At 39.9% G+C, this 25,839-nt stretch overlaps 3 protein-coding genes across 3 annotated transcripts; all 3 read left to right on the top strand.

Annotated features, from left to right (window-relative positions):
- Window positions 1-1,164: 1,164 nt before the first annotated feature.
- Window positions 1,165-9,403, top strand: si:ch211-261d7.6 (zinc finger protein 850). Its single transcript, XM_062423332.1, has 2 exons — window positions 1,165-1,459; window positions 4,090-9,403. Exons 1-2 carry the CDS (start codon window positions 1,345-1,347, stop codon window positions 8,445-8,447), a joined length of 4,473 nt encoding a protein of 1,490 aa, XP_062279316.1. The 5' UTR covers window positions 1,165-1,344; the 3' UTR covers window positions 8,448-9,403.
- A 454-nt stretch (window positions 9,404-9,857) lies between these two features.
- On the top strand, window positions 9,858-11,611 carry LOC133984083 (zinc finger protein 90-like). Its single transcript, XM_062423333.1, has 2 exons — window positions 9,858-9,893; window positions 10,000-11,611. Exons 1-2 carry the CDS (start codon window positions 9,887-9,889, stop codon window positions 11,319-11,321), a joined length of 1,329 nt encoding a protein of 442 aa, XP_062279317.1. The 5' UTR covers window positions 9,858-9,886; the 3' UTR covers window positions 11,322-11,611.
- Window positions 11,612-13,344: 1,733 nt separating this feature from the next.
- LOC133983385 (uncharacterized) lies at window positions 13,345-24,947 on the top strand. The gene is made up of 10 exons (XM_062422455.1): window positions 13,345-13,364; window positions 13,931-14,456; window positions 16,192-16,704; window positions 16,804-20,447; window positions 20,541-20,811; window positions 21,402-21,590; window positions 21,668-21,757; window positions 22,128-22,305; window positions 22,754-22,961; window positions 23,059-24,947. Exons 2-10 carry the CDS (start codon window positions 13,973-13,975, stop codon window positions 24,346-24,348), a joined length of 6,867 nt encoding a protein of 2,288 aa, XP_062278439.1. The 5' UTR covers window positions 13,345-13,364; window positions 13,931-13,972; the 3' UTR covers window positions 24,349-24,947.
- Window positions 24,948-25,839: the final 892 nt, after the last annotated feature.

Here is a 25,839-nt window from a genome sequence, read left to right as displayed (position 1 = left end):
ACAAACCAAACTCTGGCCACTGTAGACTCTGCTACACACTTGAAAGGTAGGTGTATTTAGTTGATTGCAATCTGCAACCTCACCACTAGATGCCACTAAATCCTACACACTGGCCCTTTAAACACAATGAGAAAGTCCTGTCAGTGTTTAATTTCCATAAAAACTTAAAAGCTGCCCTCAATTATTGTATGAATTTTTTTATTTGGCAATAAGTGTTTAATATACTGAACATTACCTATAATCAAACTGAAAATGAGTTGAATAATTACAGTTGTTTATCTGACTAGAGCCATTTGAGCATCATATTCACAGATATATTATATTCAGGGTTGGAAAGGTAATAGGTTACAGATTACTAGTTACACTATTTCAAATGTAATAAATGTAACTAGTTCAATTACTTAATCAAAGTAATGTTAATTATTATATTTGATTATTTTTCTTATTTTCTAACGAATGTTTTTCAACTGTTAGGGTAAGCGTACCCATTAAGCCCCCCAAAAGTTAAGTTCAGGTGTTTTTCATGGTGCTGCAATGATTTATAAGGGAGATAATTTCATATAAAGCGAGATTTATCTCTCATTTGAAAATGTGTTCATTAGTTCATGTAGATTTTTGGAATTGGAATAAAGATATATTATGAAAAATTCAAAAGTCTTGCATGGACTTAATAAGTACTGTGACAACATTTAAGCCAACGTTATGATTTATTTACAAAATATAAAAAATATTGTTTTTAGGAAAAACTCCTCCTGAGCAAAATCTTATAGGTCTGACTTCAGATATAAACCCCGTTGTAATCTACATTTTCATAAATAATTACACATTTTTTTAGTAAATGTAATGCAACAGTTTCATTTATTTTATTATTTTGTAATTAAATCACGTAACGCCGTTAGATGTATCTAGTTACTCCTCAACTGAAACATAATCACTAGTATTATATTATATTATATTATTATAACATCCATATTGGTAGCCTCCTGCAGGTCAGCGGTCTGGAGGAAATAAAACAGAAGAAGAAGAGTCCACTTCCGCTGCAGGATGCGCACACACACACATTGCAGGTGTGTTAATATATATATATATATATATATATATATGTGTGTGTGTGTGAGAGAGCTAGTCGTGCTCGTCGTGCTCGTCGTGCTCGTCATTGGCAATATGCTGCACTGTTTTTGTGCTAACTGACTGACAAACAACCCCATTATCTTCATTGCTTTTCACTACGAGCTCTGCAGAGTGTCTGCTAGTGTAGAAAACGATTTATAAACAACTGTTCAGCTAGCTAACTCTAGCTAAAGGAAGCTAGCAGTCGTGCTAGCCTCACAGAGCCACACCAAGATGGACGAAGCTACAGGCGCTGCGATCAAAGAAGACGGAGCTGAAAACGATCCTTTCAATGGAGACAGAGCAGCTGAAAACAGCAACAATTCACTGGCTGAGGACACCGCAGACAGTAAGTATTCAGTTACCTATAAACGTGGTTAACACCTTAAATACACCACCAATATTTACAGGCGTGATGACCTGCGACAACCGCAGCACAGGGACATGCATTTTATATTATCTTATAGAAAAACGACCAAATTGTTGGCCAATGCAATAAGTGTACATTAACGTTGTGTTTTTGTCAGAAGGTAAATCATATTCACTTTATTTTTTGTGTATTTTGGCTTTCTGGAGTTGATCAATGTGGTTCATTGAATAATCCAATCAAAATTAAAACACAGTGGGACATTGTTAAAATGTGAATGGTACCTTTTAAATCTGTTTTATTGCACCTCTGATTGATGGGCTGGATTTATGTTTGATGGTTGAATTAAATGTTGAAACATTAATGGTAGAAGTTATGGTAATTATTTATTACTACGGTAACAATAGGATTAAATGACTAAACAGAAAATAATGTATACATAAATCCGAAAAATAATGAATAGATGATCAGTTAAAAAATGGTTATTTGCAGACTTGCACATTTCAACTCTTCTCCAGTGCACCATGCTTTTATCCACCCCCACCCAACCAACCAAGCAAACAGGCTTGACGAAACCCGGACAGCCAGGCCAAGCTCAGAAACCCCAGAGATGAAAATCAGCCAACTGTCTGCCTCAGATCAATATTAATTTAGCATCCAGCCCAAAAAATTCTTGCCGACTCCTACAGTACTAATGTAATTGATCATTTGAGCTGTAATATGTATTATCAGGGATTATTATTATTATTATCATCATTGTTTTATACAGTTCAACAGTGCAGTCTGTAGCTTGTGAACACAATCACAAAGTAAACCCGCTATACTGTCCTTACAAAACAAGTCTCGATAAATGGTAGTAAAGAGTTGCACAAGATTTTATACAATAGTTCTCCCTTGTGTTTGCTCTGCCAGTATCAGATATCCAGAAAAAACAATGCCAGCTTTACCTGGCTTTAATTTGTATGTCAGAGCGCAGTGTGCTTTGCTTTGGTGAATTAACTACCAAGTATATATACTACCAAGTATTTTAAATAATGATATTTAAGGAGTATTCTCTGTTTGTTTGTTTTTTCACCACTTACGAAAAAAATGTTTGAGCCTAAACCCACTTTCAGATTTTTGAAAAATTTATTTTGCTTATGAAAACAGAAAAAGGGCAATATCACAGCCTTTAAAAAAACAAGTTTAATATTCCATCAATACTACATTAGACCAGTCAAAAAGTCTTATTGTTTATCTAGTCCAGATTTAATGAGTCTTAAGTATAGCTGGTTTTGATTTGGTCTGGATGGGTAGGGGGAGCAGTGAAATTGCCCCTTGTCTGGTTTCATTAGCAAAATAAATGTTTACAAATCTTAGTCGGTTTAAACAGCATGGAAGTTTTTTGCCATGTTTAACACTGTCACAGTTGTAAGAGGTGCAAAATCTGAGAATCTGCATCTTAATACCATTATTTATGTTTTCCTTAACACTCTCCCTGTGAATTGGAATCTAACTTTAGCATAGTTTTAGCATAACTTTGTTAAATTAATAAACAATACACAAAAAAGCCAACCTTTCTTGTAGTTCTATGTGACAAAAGTGCACATAGATGGTTCACTATTGTTCTCTTCTGACAGTTGTTCTGTCCACATAAATGGAAATGTTGTCAAGAATGCTGATATTCTTGGAAAGACCATGGGAGGGAGTCACTCTTTTGTTCTTCGGCATAGCAACGCAAAGACAAAAAATAGCATTCAGAAGAGAACAATAAGTTGTTGTCAGGTAACTGACAGCGATGTTCTCAGTAGTGCAAGCATATTGTTTACAATACACATAGTGAATGTGGCTTTTCTCCCTCAAATTTGACTTGAAGTGTCACAGAACCAGTGTGCAGCTCTACAGTTCCTGAACCATAGCAGGCACGTGAAGTTACTATATAGTGCTGCTTCCTCTTTCACTTTTTTGTGTGATCTAAGCCTGAAGTTTCAACCTTTCTAGATGTGCTGGTCATCACTGTACCCTTCAGTCAATTTCCGTCAGCTTGTTGAACAGTTGTTTAGGGAAATACAAGTACTTAAAAAAAAAAATCCTACATTCAGTGAGTCAGAATTGGACATTTAGGCTAATCAGACATATTGTTTTTAGAGGATAATGACTCATTTTACAGTAAAATCTTCTTTAAATTACAGCTGTTTTGTGCCATTAGATTGTGAAAGTAGCATTCAATTGAAGTAAAAAAAAAAAAATGTTCTACACCCTCATGGAAGAGCACCACAGTCTGTTGCAGTGTGGCACTTTGGTAGCATTTGCTGTTTAACAAATTATCCAATCAAACAGCCCAATGATTGACCTTCACAAAGGTCATTTAACTTAAACACTGTGTGTATTCACCTATCTGTAATAGCACTGAATGTTAATGGAATAGATTTTATGGAATCATATTTTGATCATTTCATTGAGACAGCCTTCTAATGTGGGCTTACACTGTAAATTATATCCACCTTTAAAATAAAGACATCATATGCAACTGTGTATTTGTGTTTTTTTGTTTTGTTTTTCTTTCTTTCTTTCTTTCTGTCTTTGGAAAGAGGAGCGGCCTTGACCTCCTATTTTCCCCTTTCTATTTTTAGGGGTTGGGGTTTTCTGCTGTCGAGATTGCGGAGAAGCCTTCGGAGAGGAGGCAGCCTACTTGGAGCATCGCCAACAGCATCCCCAAGAAAACTGCGTCATGTATTTAGACGACCAGTTGGGTGGTTTACATGATTCGGAAAAGGACAGTGATGTGGCAAATTTCTGTACTATATGTTCACAGTCATTTGTTGAACTGAGTGAATTCCACTCACACATGGAGAGGAACCACGGTCAAACCTCCCACAAGGAGTATGGTATTCAGATAACTTCTGGGACAACAAAGCAGCACACCTATGCATGTACAGACTGTGGGAAATCATATGGTATGATTGGACACTTTCTCAACCATCAGCGCTCACACAGACAAGCCTCCAAATCCGTTTTTCATGACCTTGAACATCTGAAAAAGAAGTCATTTCAGTGTGAGTCATGTGGACGGAATTATTCTCGTGCATCTGCTCTTGACGCACACCGTCGTTGTCACGAGGGAAAGTTGGTAAAATCACGAAACAGGAGTTCAGGGGATTCATTCCACATTGAGGAGACAATGGTTGAAACCAAGCCCAGTGAAAACCAGACTGATGATACTGAAAAACTCTTTAAGTGTTCTTGTGGTAAAGCTTTTACTGCTCTGTTGCGCCTGAAAACTCACCAACGATTTAGCCGCAACAGCCAATGCACTCCAGAAGAAATGAAAGAAAAACCAAAGAAAAGCAGTGAATTTTACTGTAGTGAGTGCAAAAAGGGTTTCAATGGCCATATCGCCCTGTTTAACCATCAGAGATGGCATGCTAATCACTCGGATGATTCTGCAAAAAGGTTCCCATGTGAGGAATGTGGAAAAGTATTTATGACTCTAACATTCTACTACAGGCATCAGCGCATGGCACACAGTGATGAGACTCCATCAAAGTCGTTTCACCATCAAGTGTGTCAATTACAAAAGAAGGCATTTGAATGTAAGGACTGTGGACTAAAGTTTTCAAGGGCTTCAGCACTTCACTCTCATCAGCTCCATCACACAGATGTCTTCAGAGAAACAGAGGGAGCGGCCCAGACACATCTGTCTCTACTACCTCCACAGAAAGTCTTGGAAGGCGAAATGAAAGACACTGAGCAGTTGGAGGAACAAGTAGAGTCAGAGAATGTGCCTCTTACCAATGTGGCTGAAGAAGACTCTCAAGTAAATGAGACAGATGAAGACATGGAGAGCTATGAACCTGGGGACTTTAACGTACAGGTGATCAGTGCAAGTGAATCTGAGGACGAGCCTGTCCAAGACCTGGATCCTGATCTTGAGCTGCTGTGTGAATCAGATCAGGAAGGAAGAGACGACAGTGAAATAGAAATTTCTCCCATTAGTCTTGTTTCAAAACCAGAGATGGATTTGAAAATTGTACAAATTGACTTTGAGCCAGCCGAGGAGCAGTGTACACTGGTAACGAGGGAAGCCGAGGATAAACCGACAGTGGAAAGATTTGATTGTCCAGATTGTTACCGTTGGTTTACTAGTGCATCATCACTGCGTGTTCACAGAATGTGGCACGGCATTCATAAGAGAAGACAACAGACTCAAGGTCAGTCAGTGGCAGTTTACACTTCCGACACATGTGGCCATGAAGCCAGTAGCTATGCAGCACACTGCAGTCACATACAAGAACACAAGGATCTAAACACAAGTGCCAATGTATTGTACCAGGCAGAGGAATTAGACAAGAAAAAATTGAAATGTGACAAGTGTGGTAAATGCTTCTCGCGTTTGTCTGCTTTAGTCTCTCATCAGTTGCATCATCCCAAAAGAAAACAATTCCAGTGCCCAGATTGCATGATGTCTTATTCATACGCAGCTAGCTTGTTTAACCATATGAACAATTGTCCTGCACAAAAGAAAGAGAACATCTCAGTCAATAAGAAAGAGTACAATCCAAAGAAAACCCTTCTTGGCCCAAAGATTTATCACTGCGAACAGTGTGGGAAGGGTTTTTGGTCTTTAGGAGCGTACTCCCATCACAAGCAAAGTCAGACTGAATGTGCAGCTTTGAGGCTAAGAAAAGGTAATGTAGGATCGTTGCACTCTGTTAATGGAGGTCCACGCTCCAGTCTTAAGGTTGCATGTCCAGTGTGCGGTAGAAAATTCCGTCACAAGGGCATCATGACACTGCACATGAGGAAACATGAGAATGGAAATCACAAATGTGAACTCTGCAACAGGTCATTCCGCCTCTTTTCCAGCCTACTCAGGCACCAGGTTGTGCATAATGACCAGTTACTCCCACCACCAATTAAGTCTTTTCAACATCAGGTAGAGCAGTTGAAGAAGAACACGTACAGCTGTCCTGACTGCGGAAAACTGTTTTCACGGGCCAAAGCGCTTCAGTTTCATATGAAAAGTCATGGCTATGAGACTGGCCACTCACCGTCGTCCCCAAGAGCCACAGTCAAACTGGAGGACCTCCAGTGTCCAACGTGCCGTGCACATTTCAACAACAAGGCCTCCTTGAGGGCCCATCAAAAGCTTTGCATTAAAAGAGACAGTCAAGTAGCGCATTATAAGACTGAAACCTCAGAAAATAATGACACTCTCAAATTGGCTAAAGATAGCATGGATATCCACACACAGGACAGCTCTGAGCAGTCAGCAGTTAATACTGAAATAAAGAATGAAATGGACACAGAGGAGGTAAAGATAGAAAGTCAGGGATTTGAAACAGATTTGAAATACAAATGCAAAGAGTGTGACAGAAGCTTTTCGGTGATCGGAGCCTTAAATTTTCATAAAAGAGTTCACACTGAGGGACACAGATCTGTAGCAAAAGCCAAATCAGCCATGTCCCCAGTGCTTAAGCAACCTAAACAGGAAGTGCTAAGTAAAGGATTTCACTGTTCCGTATGTGGGAGGCGATTTATGACCAGCTCAGCTCTCGGCTCCCACAAAAGATGGCACTCAGAAAAGACATTTTCACATTCTTTACTAAAAGAACAGTTTTTGAACCATTGTGCTCTTGAGGACCAGCAGATGTTAGATCCTCAGAGTCAGACCACAACTGAGCCAGATCCTGATTCGAACAAAACTATGGAGAGTAACAGCACACTGGATCATCCAGAGCTTTCATGTCCAGAATGTAACAAAACATTTGACCAAGGTTCGCTTTTAGCTGACCACTACGAAAATGAACACAGTAAAAGTTTGGAAGCTGAAGATTTTGAGGGAGATGGATTAGCAGACCAAGTCTCAGAACAAGGTGATGTCAACCTCAATGGGACTGAGTCAGACTCATCAACACTGAAGCCGAAGACTCACCAGTGTCCCATCTGCTCTTGTACCTTTACTAAAGCCAGAGGCCTGCGTGCTCACAAATGGCAGGCCCACTCAAAGAGTGCAAAAGGCAAAAATAAGGTTCCTTGGGGTGCTCAAAAGGAGTCTCTAGTGTCAAGCAGTGAAGTCAAAAACTCAGAAGATGCAGTTGTAGACAGCGCTGCAGTGACGAGTAATGATATTGTTGCAAAGAAAAACAGTCCAGTTGGCAGAAGACGGAGGAAAATCAGATCAGACCCCCTCCCTGTGAAACCTGTCTCATGTCTTGACTGTGGGATACAGTGCAGTTCTCCAGCAGCCCTCATCGACCATAAGAAAATATGTCTGGAAGGAAAGCTGGAGATCCAGGCTCCTGAAGCCACAGCAGAGGTTTCCCCACCACTAAGCCGGCTGTCAGAGCATACAGCCAAATGCCTCTTCAAGTGTGATATGTGCGGGAAAGCTTTCCAAACAGAGGAACAATTAGGAACACATAAGACCAAGGCAAAGAGTCGGCCTTACTGCTGCGCCTTGTGCTGCCAGGGCTTTTGGACTGAGAACCAGCTGCAGCAACACCTTGCCTGGCACGATGAAGTCCGATGTCGTCTCCCAAATGAAGTTCGCTTCAGGCTCAGTGCTGCTATGACCACAAAGCCTCTAAAACCCAACATCCCCCCTGCTGACGACAGAGGGAAGTCCTTTCCATCTTCCACTCTGAACCGACCTACACTTAGCCCAGACAGCCAGTCACAAAGTAGCCATAAGTGCCAACATTGTGGCAAAGCCTTTCTCTCACCAGCCGCATTACACAAACATGAAACTCAGCACTGTAACAATGACTCATATCATTGCTCCATTTGCCCCAGGACCTTTGCTGAAATACAGGACCTTATCAGTCATCACCAGGAATGTATCGGTGATTACAAAACGCAGAGTCATATCCCTGCTGCTGTCTCCTTAGGAGATACCAATGGCCTTACTTGCCTTGAATGTGGAACTACTTTTTGTCAAGAAACTGATTTGCACCAGCACTATATTGAACATGCCCAAGGAGTGTTTTAGACAAAACAAACTGAAATGAAGACACCGTAGATTTTTTTTAACTTAGATGTGTTAAGCTGCAAAATTATTTGTTAGATCTTATCGTTTAAGCTGACTAGAAGCTTTCCTTATTCGTTTCTATATTATTTATATTTTTTATATTTTAAAAAAGCAGTTCATTTGCTTATTTTCCTGTTCTCTGACTTTCGTTTACACTGGATTAGTAATGTGTACAAATGTTAAAGAATAGTTGCTTTATATAGCCCCTTTTATATCTTTACAGTAGTAGTATTTATGTCACAAATGCAACGTTTTGTGCTAGCAGATGATTTGAAAACATTTAAAAACATTTATGCATGTCTGTTTTCATGCATTTAGAAATTCCTCAAAGTATGTTTCACAAAAACTTATTACAAAGTTTATGGTGATGATGAAATAATTCTGTAAAACAGATATTTACTAATTCTGCTGCTGTCGTACCTGAGGTCTGACTGGATCAGGTTTACATATTTCAGAGAAAAGATGAAAATATCTGAAATTCAATAGTGTGCACTCTTTGTCATGTGAATTGGTGAAAAGAATGACCTGATGTGGAATGTTACAGCCACTAAATACCCTAAAATTAGTTTCACATTCAATTAGTAATTGTACGGTATGTGCAATTGATTTATAAGCTCACATGTCATTTCCTATTCAGTGTTATATTTCTATGTTGTGCAAAATCTATTCATTATCAAAACTTATAAAAAAATTAAAACAAATAGCACAGCACTTACATTCTTTTAGGATAGTTGCAAGTTCCTTTGTACCACTTGCATAGTGGAAATATTATTTGTATTGTAAGAGAGATGTTACTATATTAATTTATGAAGATCTTTTTTCCCCCCTAGATGACAAACATTCCCTTTGACTACTTGTTTAACTTGCTGTTTCTGTAACTAAGAGGAAAAAGTTTAAAATAAATGGATCCATTATTGTGTGAATTATTGGCTCATGTGTTTTTGGTGGAATCATACTGGGTTTTTTTTCTGTTGGTACTCATCTTCTGACTAAATTACTCTTTGATGGTTATTGTTGATATTGAAGACTGTGTGGTTATTAAGAGGACATGGTTAAGGGCACAGTTAAGTTCTGTTCATTTAAAACTACATCGCTCGCCGTACGCTTCAGCTTGATTCTTATACAGTATAGGAGGAATGACCTTTACGAACATGAAAGGGGAAAAATAGTTTAATGTGCATTGTTCTAATCAAAGCATTTTATGAAGAGTGTTGAGATGTTTTATTCTTGACTGATATTGACCCCCCATCTGTGAACGAAGAGAAGAGCTACAACTCTTGTAAGTTTGTTTTACCTGCTGCAATTAAACATCGGTAACTTAATCAGTCATTGCCGGGCTTTCTCTACCTGTTAGCAGACTGCAACCTATCAGCTGGGACATTTATTTTTAAGGAAATCAGATGATATGTTAGTATATTTTCGATACCCTTAATAACTTCTACTTAAAAAAAAATGTATATGAACTTCCTGCTTATAAAATATCTAAATATCTGTTTTTGTTTTTTTTTTGCAGTGCAGCAGCGCAAAATTGTGTGTCAGGATTGTGGAATGACGTTTACAAGCTCTGAACTTTTCAAGGCTCACCTGCACCAGCATGCCCTGAGAGAGGAGGAAGAGGAGGAAGAAGAAGCTCAGACTGGAGACAACGGGAGTCCTGCAGCTGAGGTAGTCTCTGGGAGAGTTTTAGACCAGGGTGAGGATGCAGATTGGTGTGACATAAGCAGTTCATCGCAAACAAAACCTTCAGGCTTTACAGAAGGCGTTGAAATTGCCAAAACCTCTATGAAAAACGAACTTCAAAAGGGTTATGCTTGCTTGGTCTGTGGTAAGGTTTATACATACATGGTTTCATTCAGAAAGCACCAGCAGCTGCATGAAAACCCAACTACTGAACCAAAAATAGTTTCAAGTCTGCACAAGTATGAGTGCTCAGAGTGTGGGATGACGTTCATCAGGCAAGCTCGGCTAATTGGTCACATGAGAATTCACAAGCCAGAAGAACCACTTGAACCCAACACTCCCAGATGTGATCAGTGTAACAGACACTTTCGGTCCATAGAAGCATGGATGGCTCATGTGGATAACCATAAGCAGAAACCATTTTGGTGTTTAAGCTGTGCCAAAGGCTTCAGAGATGAAGAGTCACTTGATAGACACCTGCAAAATCACAATCTGAAGAAATTCGAGTGCAACATTTGCCACAAAAGTTTCCGCATGTCTTCTCAGCTTAGAAATCACTATAGCATCCATGGTGGATCAAAGCCTTTCCAGTGTTCATTCTGCGGGATGAGTTTCTCCCATCCCAGAAGTCTTGTTTCACATCGAAAAAGGCATCTCAGGGTTTATGGCCTGTCCAGCAGTTTCAAGAGTTCTGCAAACAGAATGAAGCAAATGATTAAAAGGAGAAGATTTTTTCTCACTAGTGTTAAAGAGGAGCCAGAAATGGAAAGGTGTGCTGAAATGCTACCAGGAATGGAAGAGAATGTGATGAAAAGTGAAACTCGATGTGAAGATGCTGAGTTTGGGGATCAAACTAATTCCGACGAGTCAGATTGTGGAGAACCAGTGCACCACTACAAGCTCTCAAAACAAACTGCTTGTCCTGGATTGGATCACCCTGATGAAGCTAACACAGAAACTGTTCGACTAGAAACAGGAGCTGAGCCTGATGGGAGTGAGACCCAAGAAACAAAGATGCACAGAGAGCACAAGTATTGGGAATGGGAGTGTATTGAATGTGATATGGGCTTTGATGATGTGGAAAAGCTGCATCTGCATTATATAAAACATGCTACTGGGGAGCTGCCTATACCACAGGGTGACATTGAGGGATGAAGGCTCACAGAAGCATTTATTTTCTCGTAACTGTGCCTTTCTCACCACCTTTCTGCCTCAATAATGATTTTTTTTCTCGCAAATTGGGGTAGTGATTAGCTTGTATCCTGTTATTTTTCACATTTCTGACACCTAAAGGTATAAGGGTAGCAAAAAAACAAAAAAAACAAGTGCTGAAGAGTTAGTTAAATTTCTTCCTGTAGAGTTTTGAAAGTCAATTGTACATTTTGCTGTACCACATTAAGGATAGAAGTGACATCTGCTGGTATATAAATTGAGAGGAAAAGTTGATGAAACAAAACATTTTAATGAACCAAAGAGAAATTCAAGTTACCTCTTTTTACCTGATAAACTTAATAAAATATATGTAAAATGAAAAATCAGTGTGTTCTTGCTTTAAGCTGTTTTGCACATGACGTTGATTTTTGCAAAAAATGATTTTGCACAACGGCTTTACTTTAAGATGTTTCAGAACAGTTTTATTTTTGCTGAATTACAGAAACACAGTGTATGGGGCTCTTCAGGACTTCTGTGCATTTCATAACTCTATAAGTTATTTAAGCCATTACTGTAAGCTTTATGTCAGTACATGGGACTCAGCAGATTGAAATTTGAATGGTGTTTGTACTTTTATGGCTGAGTTACTCAAACAGTTGTAGGAGCAGATGGAGCTCAGGACTCAATGCAGTCACATAAATTATTATTATTATTTTGTATTTAGTTTATACATGGATCATACACAGCTGTTTCTAATTTGTTTTTTTTACTTGCAATGCGATGCAAGTGATATTGAAATCAGTGGAATTTAAATCAATGATTATTAATAAAACAAGTCTTTAATCTATAATTTTAAAGCTAGTGGACAACAGAACAGAGAAGTCAAAAAGTAAGTAAGTCTGTAAATGCCTGCATATTTTATGAGAATTACTGATATATGAACATTTCTAGAAGTAATGGTGCGGTGTAGTGTGTTCATTGAATTTTTATTGTTAACTGATGTAGGTACTGTAATAAGATTTTACAGTTGAACACTGATGATCATATGGTGCAATAGCACCACCAAATGGCTATTATGCTTTACTTTTACCAGGGTTTTTATATACAGTCTATGGGTTTTATGGAGAGTTTATTCAGCTCTATCTTGTCACATTAGTTTGAGATTCAGCCTTAGTACTCTAACTTGTTTGGTGTTTTTAAGTTTTGCATGCAGATTTAAATAAACATGGCAATAGAAATAGAAATTCCACCTGCTGAATTAAGTTTTTTAGAAACGCCTCTACATTTTGAAAATATGTAGAAGTACAATGACCTCACCTCTTTCCAAAACTGATTTTAAATCAAGCTCAACTTAAGTCTACAGCTCTGCTTCTTACTGTTAAATGTGCTGAAAAGTATAAAGCTGAAGGCAAATTATTTGCTTCAACTGTAGTCTGTTGAATTTATATCACAAAATTACCGTTTAATTAACCCAACCTGTAAATATAGTAAAATAATTAGATTCTAACTTGGTTTATATAAGTTAAGTAGCTATATGTTAAAAATGTTTTTGGTAGGGCTGAACAATTACTTACGTAATTGTAATATGGCTCAAATCGCAGGAGGTGCAGTATTTGTTAATTTCATCATGTGTCAAAATATCACTTTAGATTAAATATTGTCCTGGCCTGCATATCATATTCTAGAGATTTGAGATAACGTCTTTGTTTATTTCCGATGCCTGCAAAAAATTTAATAGGTTTTTCCACTAAAATGAGATTAATGATGTAAAAAATAATCATTCCCCTCTAATATTGCAAATCACATCACAATTGCAATAATCTCAATTAAATATTTTTCAAAATTTCAAAATCGTTCAGCCCTACTTTTTTAAGGTGGTTGTGTTGGTGGTTTAGGGGGGTCAGTGGACAGCTGACCAGGAGAAACCACACTTCCCATGAGTCCTCTGCAAGGCTCGTCAGGCGTGACGTCACGATGTCTGCATCTCCTCTGTGTTTGCTTTGTGCGAGACGACGCGAAGATGTTTAGGCAGACAAGTCAGCCCAGGTAACTTCATATCGACATCCTCCTGCATACATATAGATATGTGACCGTGTGTGTGACCGGCTGGACGCTGTAAATGAGTGAATATTTAGCGTCCGTGGCGTCGTAGCACGGCGCAATTACAAATATTTGCAGCCTGATTCTACCGCAAATCGGTGAATTTAAGCTAACCGGGCTACCATTATCTATGTATCTGTGATTATTATAGAGGGACTGTTAAAGAAAAATATCAGCATATTAAAAGTATGTCCCCGCATTCTATGAACGCACATGTAAATGTTGAATTTGGGTCATGCTACAGCCTCCAGCAGCTGCCCTCCATGTACATCGGTCTTCCTTTGTGATACAAATGTTTTAAGCCCATTCATTCTCTGCTCTCCCAGCTGTCGACATATGGATAACAAAGATGCTTTGCATTGTTTTTAAAAAATCAACATGTCTAGGTCCTTCAGTCATGTTGAATGATACAGAGGAACGTGTTTGGTTTGTATTGTATTAGATATTTTGTCAGTGTGTGCTTATATATGTGTAATTACATTATTTGTCTCTGTGGGGGACCCAATTCACAGAGACCTCTGAACAACATCTAAGAAAATAAGAGGCAGAGAGCCATGCAGAGTCCAACCAAGATGAACAACGGGCCGAACCCTGTGACCACAGCAACCAAGGAGCAACCACTGGACAGCGAGACTGATGGGACCTGTCCAACACAGAGTGAACCAGATGCACAAGAAGACAGTAAATCAGCTGCTCCTTTTGACAACGAAACAGTCATCACACCACATGAGAATGAACAGAGAGCAGAAGCACCTACAAGTGTGGCAGTCACACAAGCTACAGTGAATAAGTCTGCCGTTCAGTCACTGGCTGAGCCATCTGGCAACACAGGAGAGGTGGAGACGGACTCGGGTACAAAGCCAAGTGCCCCCACAGAACCACGAGCTGATACAAATACAAATCCTGGAAGTGAGGTGCAAAAAGCAAAGAAACAGGATAAAATTGTACGTGATGGTAGGAAATATGTTCCGTCCAAGAAGGCCATGATAGATCCTCTGAAGATGGACATGTCAAAGCCACTCGTTATTCCTCTTACATGTAAGTAATTAAGCTTATATTTGTGTATTTCTATTCGTTTTTATATCTCTTTTAACCAGGTTCAGATTGAAAAACCTGCTCTGTGTTTGATTAATAGTTAGAATAGAATAGAATATCCTTTATTGTCATTGTACAACAAGTGTCACAACGAGATGGGTACGGGGTCTCTTCCCGTGGTGCAAAATAGTCAAAATAAAAAATAGTGCAAAATAAAGTCAGAATAAAAATAAAGAAGTCTAAATAAATGTAACTATTATACATAAGAACAATGAACTACTTCAAAAGCTATTTACACACACACACAAACACACATACACAGTCACAGTCTATTGCACATGTGGTGGTTAACTATTCAGGAGCCTGATGGCCCAGGGATAGAAAGTGTTTTTGAGCCGGTTTGTGCGGCTCTTCAGGACCCTGTATCTTCTGCCAGAGGGCAGAAGTTTGAAGAGGCCTTGGCCGGAGTGAGATGGGTCAGACAGGATCTTCCTTGCCCTGTTTAGCCCCCGAGAGTCTGCAATGCCCTCCAGGGAGGGCAGGAGGCAGCCAATGATTTTTTGTGCCGTCTTGATGACCCCCTGCAGGGCTTTTCTGTCCTTGGCTGTGCAGCCAGCATACCACACCGTGATGCAGAACGCCAGCACGCTTTCTATCGTGGAGCCATAGAAGGTCTGCAGCAGCTTTGCCTCCAGGTGGCATTTTTTCAGAAGTCTCAGAAGTCTTAAAAAGTGCCTTAAATTCAGGATTACAACTTCCTTGAAGGAAAATTTAAGTATATTAACACTTGAACTCCCATTTCTTAATTGGGAGGTAGGATGTTTTCTTAAATCCCAGTGTATGTTTTGATAGCATGTGGTCATGGTGGCCAACAAACACAACTTCGACAAGATGGCATGCTTGAAAAAGTTTTCTTTTACCAAACTGATGCCGTACATTATCCAGTGTTGTTAGTTTCTGGCGATCAATAGCAGCCAGAAAAAACATTGCAGGTTAGAGCTAGAACAATAAACCGTAAATGTCAATACTATGCTGATATTGGCATATGTTTCAGCTATAGAGTGAGAATTGCTTTTGAGATATTGCAAAATATTTTTGAATTAGGAAGTGTCATCATTAAATAATTTGTCAATCAGAGAGCACTGACAATTTTATTGTTTAACTGTCCCATTCAGTACACCTTATGGCCACAATTCCTTAAAAAATCTAATTGAAATAAGAAAAAAATAGCTATCAGCCAACATATCATTATTAAGTAAGTTCAATTTAAAAATGTAAATATGAATATTCATATCAGCCTTGTAGGTGTCCACATTATTCCAGCTTTCATATCTTCAATGTATTATTTTGCAGCTCAGTGGAAGTTGTGGAAGATGTAAATTACCTTTGTACAATCACACTGAGGAAATTATTAAAAATCTCTATCCCTTTAACCACTTCCCCGTGCTACTCTATCAATAATGAGCAATTATTGAGCCATTATTAACAGTCTCCTTTGACTAATTACATGCCCAGACAAACCTCTATAAGCTTTGTGTTTATAATAAGGAGACTTTCTGTTTTCTTAACTCTTGAGGCCACTAGTGACCTAAATAGATAAAACTATATTTTACTCCAGAAGCACAATATTCCTTTTGCTCCTCAGCCTTTACACTTTCTATGAATACATCTCAGTTCTCAGAATGTTGATGCATGTTAGATGTAAACTCTCTCAATTTGCTGCCCTGTTTCCCTCTAGCGTCTCAGCTCTCCCTGCAGTGTATGGAGTGCCACATAATCTTCAGTGATCACAAAAGCAAAGAGCGTCACTTGAAGTTGAGCCACCCAGCAGAATATGAGCAATGCATACTGAGAAACGCACTCTTCGCCTGCTATGTTTGCGATCGTCACTTCACAAACTCCATTGAACTCATGGCCCACCAGAAAGCCCACATAGAGAAGAAACCCTTCAAATGTCCAATCTGTAGCCAAGCATTCAACAAATCGTCAGAGCTCACCCTCCATAAAAAAATTCATTTTGGCCAGGATGGTTATGCCTGCACGGACTGTGGCAAACCATGCAAAACCCTGACGTTGCTTAAGTACCACCGCCGCACACACACTGGAGAGAGGCCTTATGTTTGCAAGGAGTGTGGGAAGAGGTTCAGCATGTCCAAAGCTTTGCAGAAACATATGGTGTCACATTTGCCAGAGGGAGTTGAAGAAGATAAGGGTGACGCCACATCCAAAGCAAGGCTGAAGAAAAATGATGGTAAGAAAAATAGATCAATTATGTCTTTCACATTGCAGAAAATGTGCTTTTTATGGTATAATACAGAATATCATAACATTCTTCCTTTATTATCTCTAGGTGTTTCTACAGTTAAGTACCCCTGTCCTGTATGCAAGGCCACTTTCAAGACTACCAAAACACGGCTACATCACATGAAAACCAAGCACAATATGTTACCTGCAGCATCCAATAACACCCTTCCAGCTGGGCAGCAAGTGAAACCAAATACTCCAATCATAACTCCCATATCAATTTGCCAACCAGCACTACTACAGGTGGAGCCCAATGGACCTCTCCAAAAAGTTGATGCTGATATTGACACAGAGCAGATTCGCAGACTAATTGAATCTTTGGGAAATGTGCAGAAAGTGAACCAGGTTGTCATATTGGGGCAGGTGCCACTGCATGCCCCCCCATTGGAAGTGCAGCAGGTATCAGAACTTTCAGAACCAGTATCTTTGAATTTGAATCCAGCCCAGATAGATTTCACAGGACTAAAACAGATAGAACAGAAGGTAGTAGAACTGGATTTTTCAAACACATATGATCCAATGGAGCAAACAATCATACTTGAACCAATTACTCCAGATGGACAGTTGGAAAACCTATCTTTAGGTTCTCACATAGCAGCAGGTGAAAACATTGAGCTAACCCTTGTTCAAAGTGAACAAATAGAGAGACCTGAGGGAGAGATGATGCATCAAATTCTTCAACAGCCTGAGATTAATGCAATTCAGTCTGTTCCCATGGATCAAGGGGTTTGTCATTATGAGGGAGCTGACCTCAAACAAAACTTTGAGCAAACTGTCATATTAGAACTTACCCCCACCTTGATACCAACTGTGGAGCTTGAACAGTCCCAAAATATGCAACCAAACGAAATCCCATCCACTTTATTTGTACCAACTACTGAACTGAAAAAGACTCCTGGTCCCACTATAGTACGTGAGCAGGAGACCAGCCTGTCAGTCCCACCATTTATGCCTACAGTTGAGCTGGAAATGACACCTTTACAAACAGAACAACACGAGCTTCCTACTTGCCCTTTTGTTCAATCGGACACACCTAGACAAACTCCAAATGAATCTGAAACTAATCTCAAAGAAGAAGCAGATTCACAGATGCAAATGGTAAGTCTAGATCAGGCCCACTCATTGACAAACAGTGCCACGCCACAAGAGTCCCCAGAGAACACTGCACAAGAACCATCTGAGGAATTGCTGGTAGAGAGAAGGAAGAGTCAGGAACAGGTGGAGAACCTGTCTGAAGTAAAGGACACATTTCCTAAAGAGATGGTCTCATCACAATTAGATACCAAGGAGGTGCCACAGATCTCAGAGTTACCAGTAAATGTAATGTCAGCTCAAGAACTGGTGAAAGTACGGAAAAGAAAGCCAGCAAGGGCGTTTATCTTTCAAGGGTATATGCAAGAACTCATAGGGTCCATACAAAATGAGGATTTACAAATTGGTGCCAAACCTGCCAAACGCCAAAGAACAAAAGGATCTCATCTTGTTGTTAAGTTTGGCCCACAAAGTAAAGAGAGAAAAAATAAAAAACAGAAGAAGCAATCACAGCAACGCCAGTCAATCCAGGAAGAAGTGACAAGAGGTAAAACAACAAATCTCTCAGATAAAAAGGTGTCCTCTCAGAAAAAGGGAAGAAAAGGGAAAAAAGACAAGAAAGCAGGGCATTCAGTATCGACAACTGAAATAAAATCACCTTCATTAACCAAGGACCCAAATGTGCCTCAAATCAAAGAGGATACAAGAAAAATTAAAATGAAAAAGCAAGAAGATGTGGATGTGGCTAGGGATGATGTTCAGCCCGTAAGTGAGAACAAGGCTGTGGCCTCACCTGTATTTAAAAAGAAAAAACAATCAAAAATAATGCAAAAAGGTCGGTCCAAAAATGCAAACAATGGGAAGATGACAAGGAAAGAACGAAAGAAGAAGGACGCAAAAATTGGTACAAAAGCGAGCACTGCCTCAGCAGACACACCTGGCCCACATATAACACAAGATTCCCTCCTTCTGCTGAAAGGTCATAAACAGCCTCAGCTGAAAGTTCACAAGTTAGACCCTTTAAAGGCACCAGGGCAGGCTCAAGAAGCTTCACCTCATGATTCCCCAACATCTCCACATACAACAAATGAGTCTGCAAATAATCTCACAACTGAAGGTAAGAAAAAAGGAGGGAGACCCAAAAAGAACCAGAAAGCTCTTTCATTGCTCTCCTCTCTACAGGTGCCCCAACAACCTCCTGAAACTCTGCCCATTGAGCCAAAGACAACCCGGAAACGTAAAGCCTCCTCGAAAGTGGAAACAGAAGGAGTGATAACCTCCTCTCACTCCAAGCGTGTCTTAGAGTGTAAGAACTGTGGGGAAAGATTTAGTGAAGTCTCGTCTCTTCAGAAGCATAAGGCAACAGTGCATATTGTAGAGAGTCCTGGTCTTACTTACACCAATGGTAACGTCTTTGAAGGGGTCTCTAGGTTAGATCTTAATCAGCTTCCAAAGAAGCATGGTGGGGTCATTGGGGTAATGACTGCTGCTACAGGCTGGGATACTGAGCCTGAGATGGGGGAGATGACATTAGAAGACAGCGACCGAAGTGTCTCTTTTCCTGCTTTGATTCCATCTCCATCTTTACCTGTTCCACCTACCGATCTGGAAATGATTGGATATGAAAACAAGGGTGGAGATGAGACTGGAACAGATAGTCAGTCGCATACCATATCAAACATTCCCTCAATCTCTGATCAAATTAAAAATACCTCATCTGAATGCCATTTAAATACCTCTACCCAGACAAAGAATCTTGAGGCAGGAGAGCCTTTGGTGTTAGATGCAGACAAGCAAGAAGAAGGTACCCTGAGGAATCCCAGTTCAGAATCTGAAGTCCAGGCTACAACGGATGAAGACATCAAGGAGGATTTACTTCTTGAGGTAGATTTAGTCACTGTTGGGGAGCACAATGAAAGAGACGATATAGCCTCACCGCAAGACAGCATTTCCCAAAATGGATTAAATGGAACCTGTAATACAACTACTGGAAGCACTGGAACACTCATACCTCCTGATCAAGTTGATAATGAAACAACTGAAAAAAGTCAGTCTTCGCATACTGTGTCATGTGCCACGCAACAAGTAGAGATCAAGGAAGAGGAGGAAGAGGTGCTTGTACAGAAGAAAAAAGGAGGCAAAGGAGCTGCAACAAGGAACGCTACAAGGGGTAGGACGCGAGGAACGGGACATCCAAAGAGGGGTGTGATCTCAAGGAAAGTTTTAGCTACAGATGCCATCAGAGGAACAGAATCAGAGAAAGAACAGGATGATTGCCATGTAGTTTTCGAAAAACATGCTGTCGCCTCTGATTCAGAAACAAATGCAGAAGGTGAGACCTGTATACAGACTTTGCAGCCAGAGATCAGTCCTGAATTTGATGCTAATGAAGGTACTTTTCCCGTCACATCTTTGCCTTCCATGCCTTCTACGTTAGAAAGATCTCCTGAAGAGCAAGTTGTGTTTGAGTTGGAGTCTGTTACCACAAATGTTGAGGAGGTAATGAATGAAACAGGACTGCAAAGAGGAGAGGATGAGCATAACGGGGTTGCTGACCAATCTCCAGTCATCATACTTGAGAAGTTCCTTACCTCTAGCCAAAGAGCGATGGCTGACAATGAGCATTGCTTGATGACAGCAAGGAACAATCAAAGACAGGTGAGATACTAATTGTATTAATAAATACCATACGGTAATGATTGTAATGGTAATACATTCAAGATCAGAGTACATAAGTTATTTTAATTTCAGGGTTTGGACCGCATTGTAGAGAATGAAGTACAGGGCCTTGGGAGCCAGGAGATCAAAGTTGAAGAGAACATCTCAGATCCACCTCCAGTTGCACCGACTTGTCAAGATAAACAAAGTGCAACTGTGCAGCCACAGCCCCATCGTGATATAAGGACTGTTCTGGTGAAGGAGGAGAATAGCCTCATTCTGAATGATGGTCAGGACACACAGGGCTGCAGACACATCCGATGGAACGTGGAGCAAATAAACATTGAAAACTCAGCCAGTCCATGTAAGTACTAGGCGTACTGTAGTTAGATTTTAAAGTAATACTTCAACATTTCCAGAAGGAGATTATTTTAGTTTAGCATAAAGACTGGAAGCAGTGGGAAACAACTACCCTGGCTCACCCCCAACATGCAACACAGAGGTACTGGCCAACTGGATAAACTGTACAACATATTTCCCTTTGATACCACAAATGGGCATGTTTACTTCACTAAGATGGATTGTATTAATTAGGAAGCTTTAGAGGTGCTGATAGATTTTTTAACTTGGGAAGCAGCCAGGCTAGCTACCTCTAATCTTTATACTAAGCTAAGCTAAATACTTCCTGGCTTTACATTTTATAACCCACAGACATGAGAGTGGTATCCCAAAACTTCTCCTTTAATCCACTGTAGTTTATAGAATAGATACAATCAAAAGAATTATGCAGTTTAAATAATCATTAATGTGGTTTGGATTCTGAACAGATTATGTAGATAATGTATCAGAATAGTATGATTAATAAGCTTACTGTGTACACCCTGTTGACCGTCTGTAAGGCTTCTTAGGACTTAACTTGATGGACGAATAATGGTTTTGGCTTTTTGCTTTCAGTAATGGAGATTGGAGATACATGTCGTGTTACCCCTGACTTCAATGCCAACCACTGTATCTTCTATCCAGTGAAGGAAGAAGAAAGAGAGGTTCTGCTGGGAGCTGCTCAAACTAACAATGGAAGTTTAACCACTGAGGCATCCACTGATGCCCAACAGACAGAAGATCAAACAGCAGATTGTATTTTACGTGAGTTCTTGCCGTTTTCAGTTGTATTCCTAGTGAATTTAAGACTGTTTTTTAAATGTTGAACATGTTACCAACAGATGAAGGGAATCATGTCACACGAGAATACCAGGATACAAGAGTGAGAAGTCTAATGCCAGAACCAGGTGATAACTTTGCAGGTGGAGAAGGTGTGTTTTCTATTTGAGAATGACCAATACTAACTGCTTTATTAAAGGGCCACTGTGGAGTTTTCTTTGAAACAAAGTTACTGTTAACATTCAGTGTTGCTCACCTGTGTGTGTCCCCTTGAGGTGTTGTTGTTTTTTAAATCCTGTAATGTTTACATCCATGTTTGTAGTCTAGCAGTCTCCTTGCTTACATTTGCTTTGACATTGCTGCATCATTGCCATGTGTGTCCTCATATGTGTGGACCGTTTTGTAAAAACATTTTTCCATTCTGCTACTAGTAGTAAAAAACTCCACTGGTTGACTTAAAGCTATTTATCAAAATTGTTGAATATAGATGATGTATAATCATTCATCTTTCAACTGAAGCAGACACTGAATGGCAGCATCCACCAGACCTGCAGAGCTTTCTTCTCCAGAGTTCTGATGAGGAGGACATTGGAAGTTTTGAATTGTCTAATCCTCACATCTACTCAGAAGCAGAAGCAATGGCCTATTTCTACAAGAACCAAAAAAACAGCTCACAACAGCCAGATGAAACTTCACAAAAGTAAAGTGCATCCTCATTTCCTCACAGTAAAATACTAAAAACATGTTTGATGTGTTTTTATGTTTTATTTGATAAGAATTAAATAACCTTGGACACAATGAGAAGAAATGTATGAATCCCAATGAACTGATATTTTGTTCATGCACTGCTGTTAACAAGTTTAATAATGCATTAATGATACAATTTATTTACTTGTTCTACAAACAAGCAACATTCAGCCTCACCCGACTGCATTTTAATTTGTAGCCAATCGCCTAAAGTTTCCAAAATCTTAATGGTATCCACAATTGCAGAAATATATAAGAAATGCATTTAAGAATATGCAAGACATTTGATGCTGGTGGTGTCCATGTAAATCTAATTCAAAGTCTTTGCTGATATGTTCATTGTTTTATTTTTGTAGCATGCACTGATGTTTTTTTTTTTTTTTTTTAAACTTATTCTATAGGTTGCCAACTTCATCCAGCCAGCTCCACGCTTCAGGACAGGAGAGCAGGATCAGAGAGCCCATTGATTACTTTTCCAAGTATTTTGGTTGGGATACCTGGGTAGAAATTGCCCACTGCACAGACAAAATGTCCAGCATGCCTATCCCTGTCACAGCCAGAGAGGTGGCGCAGTTTGTTGGGATCCACATTGCAATGGGAACTTTGAAGGTTTGACTTTCTGTGTGATCCACTTTTTGTTTACTTTGCTCTGTTGGTAAGATTGCAAAACCACTAATGTTTTTATTTATTGGCCTCTTTCTCTCAGTTTCCCTGTCCCAAGCTCTACTGGGAGGAATTGACTAAAGTGCCCTTGATTGCTGAAGCCATGCCACTTTCCCGGTTCCTTGAGCTGTCAGGCGTGTTGAAACTAGCTTCTCCTGCAAAGACATCAGCCAACAGTAATGTTGGAGAAGAAAGAAATGATAGTGACTTTCAAGATGCGCATCAAGGTAAAACTTTCACAAGCGGGCAAAGTGAAAATTCTCAGCATGGTGACAGGCATTGCCAGGGGAATACACTGAATGTCCTGAACAGTTCAAAAACACAGAAGGATCCCTTGTGGAAGGTTCAGCCATTGTTGGGCCGCTTCCTAGAGGGGTGCCAGTCTTTAACACGAGAGGGTGATTCTGCAGTTGATCAGTATCCACTTCCTTTGACTGGCAAGATGTACAATAACAAGCTATCTCTCTACTGCACTACATTAATTGGATTTGGGGGTTTACTCTTACATGTGGATCTTAAACTGGATCTGTCAGACAAAGAAAATGCTGTAGAAAAAATGGTCCCAAAAGGTAGTATGGTGTTCCTGTGCAAGCAGGAACTTTCCACCCCTGCAATGCTTGAACGCCTGTTAGTTGCTGGAATCCATGGTGCAGGCAGGGTGGGAGGAGAAAGAGGACAGATTGGGGATGAGTTTGTAAGCTCAAATGGGAAGCTAATGTTACGCAGATCACACTGTGGGTTCATACTTTCTACTGCGGGACATGGTCAGAGAAACATGGCCTCTCTGATTGACAACTTTGAGAAGGCCCAAATGTCGGCTCGTCTCAACAGAGATTTGCAAAACCTTTACTCTATCCCTCTCACTGCCGCCACTCCAACTTGCTGGCCTCAAGCAGTGCTCTGGTACCTCACAGATCTGGCTTTGGTCAACTCCTGGCTCCTGTACAGACAGGATCACAGGGCAGCATCTGCACCTTTGACGCTCATGGCCTTCAGATTGGAGGTGTCCAAAGCTTTGATCCTCTCCAGCAGCTCAGACACCCAGGACTCAGTTCCACCTCAACCCCCTACAGAGAACACTCATACAACAAATGAAACCCCCAATCCTAGTCTGTTAGAGGAAAGTCCTCTCCCAGATGCAGCCACACGGTACGATGGTTTGGGCCACTGGCCAGAACAGCTCGGGGAGGGAGAAGGGGGCAGGTGCCGCTTTGGGGACTGTCAGAGAACATCTCGAGTGCTATGCCTTAAATGTTGTGTCTTTCTATGCATCTCACGCAACCACAACTGCTTTTTAAATTTTCATAATCAATGCAGTTCGGGAAAAGAGTAGCATTCATAACAGATTTCCCCTTTTTTGTTAACATCTTGCTTTCTGATCCAGAATGTAACTGTGCTTTTGGTCAAAGTCAAAGTCAGCTTTATTGTCAATTTCTTCACATGTTAAGGCATACAAAGGAATCGAGAAGACGTTTCTCACTATCCCACGGTGGAACAGATAAAGTGCACAGGCACAACAGATAAGACAGATGAATCTAAATGTAAATCCAGTTTATCAAAAAGTAGTATCATTTCGTCTGTCCTTACAACTTTTCCATGATGCCTTTCACTGGCAGTGTCTCACTTTTTGTAGGATAATTGTGCTGCAATATCAAAAAATGAAATGCTTTGTGATGTGGCTTGTGATGTCATTGAGCAGGTGTAAAAATGAATTTGCCTTCAGAAAGATACGTGAAAAGAGTCATAGCCATACACTTTGTGCTGCAAAGAAAGTGAAAATTATTATTTTAACATTGCGGACACCATGATGTTTTTTACTATTTATTTTAGCCTGATGTAATTTACAGTCATGAAGAGCTTGTTTTGGCTCTATGGATTTTAACATTATTTATTTGAATTTCAGAAAACAATAAAAGACAGATTTTAAAAATGTATGTGACTTCTGACAATGTTTGCACATAATGTCTTTTTCACATTTTGAATTGTCGTTGCAGGGAATATACAGGTATTATTAATTACATGAACGATGGCCTTGTTGTATTCAGGTGTCCCAGTAACCCATAACTGAGGCAGCATGCACAATGCCAGGAAACTTGAATTGAAACAGATAAATGTAATTTAGTAATTATGAATGTTATTATTTACACTTTTCCTACTTTGACATGTCAAAATGTGTTCTGTGTAAATGGCCTATGGACTAAATATGGACAAATATTCATAGATCATGAATATTCATAGATGATAGTTCATGAACACTTATTACCCTATGGTTTGGTACTTGTGCTTTATTGATTTTCATTATTAAACTACAAATGGGTGACAAAGGAAAAACTGGTGCAGTTCTAAATGTTTGACCCCTACAGTGAGGGGATCTGGTTATGCTGTGGCGGGCATTTTGCTGGAATGGTTTGGGTCTGTTTGTCCCTTTAGAGGGAAGAAAGGTCACTGGAAATCCATACAAAGTTGTACTGAGTGATCAGTTGTATCCTATGATGAAACATTTCTATCCTGATGGGAGTAGTCTCTTCCAGGATCACAATGCCCCCATCCATACGGGCATGAGGGGTCAATGAATAGTTTGATGAGTATTAAAATTATGTCATTCATATACTGTTGCCTTCGCAGTCACCAGATCTCATCCCAGTTAAACACATATGGGAGATTTGGACCAACGTGTTCGACTGCGCTCTCCACCACCATCATCAAAACACCAAATGATGGAATATCTTTTGGAAGAATGGTGTTCATCCCGCCAGTAGATATCAGAGACTGTAGAATCAATGCCAAAGCGCATTGAAACTCTTCTGGTGGTATATGGTGGCCC

The sequence above is a fragment of the Scomber scombrus genome, chromosome 7 (assembly GCF_963691925.1).
Source record: "Scomber scombrus chromosome 7, fScoSco1.1, whole genome shotgun sequence".
NCBI lineage: Eukaryota > Metazoa > Chordata > Actinopteri > Scombriformes > Scombridae > Scomber > Scomber scombrus.
This window is presented reverse-complemented; position numbering and strand designations above follow the sequence as displayed.

Excerpts from the sequence above, each read along its gene's own strand:
- LOC133983385 (XM_062422455.1), top strand. The coding sequence starts at position 13,973 with ATGCAGAGTCCAACCAAGATGAACAACGGGCCGAACCCTGTGACCACA. Across the intron at positions 21,758-22,127 it reads TAACTTTGCAGGTGGAGAAG|ACACTGAATGGCAGCATCCA; the intron begins GTGTGTTTTCTA and ends CAACTGAAGCAG. Across the intron at positions 22,962-23,058 it reads TTGCAATGGGAACTTTGAAG|TTTCCCTGTCCCAAGCTCTA; the intron begins GTTTGACTTTCT and ends TCTTTCTCTCAG.
- si:ch211-261d7.6 (XM_062423332.1), top strand. The coding sequence starts at position 1,345 with ATGGACGAAGCTACAGGCGCTGCGATCAAAGAAGACGGAGCTGAAAAC. Across the intron at positions 1,460-4,089 it reads GGCTGAGGACACCGCAGACA|GGGTTGGGGTTTTCTGCTGT; the intron begins GTAAGTATTCAG and ends TTCTATTTTTAG.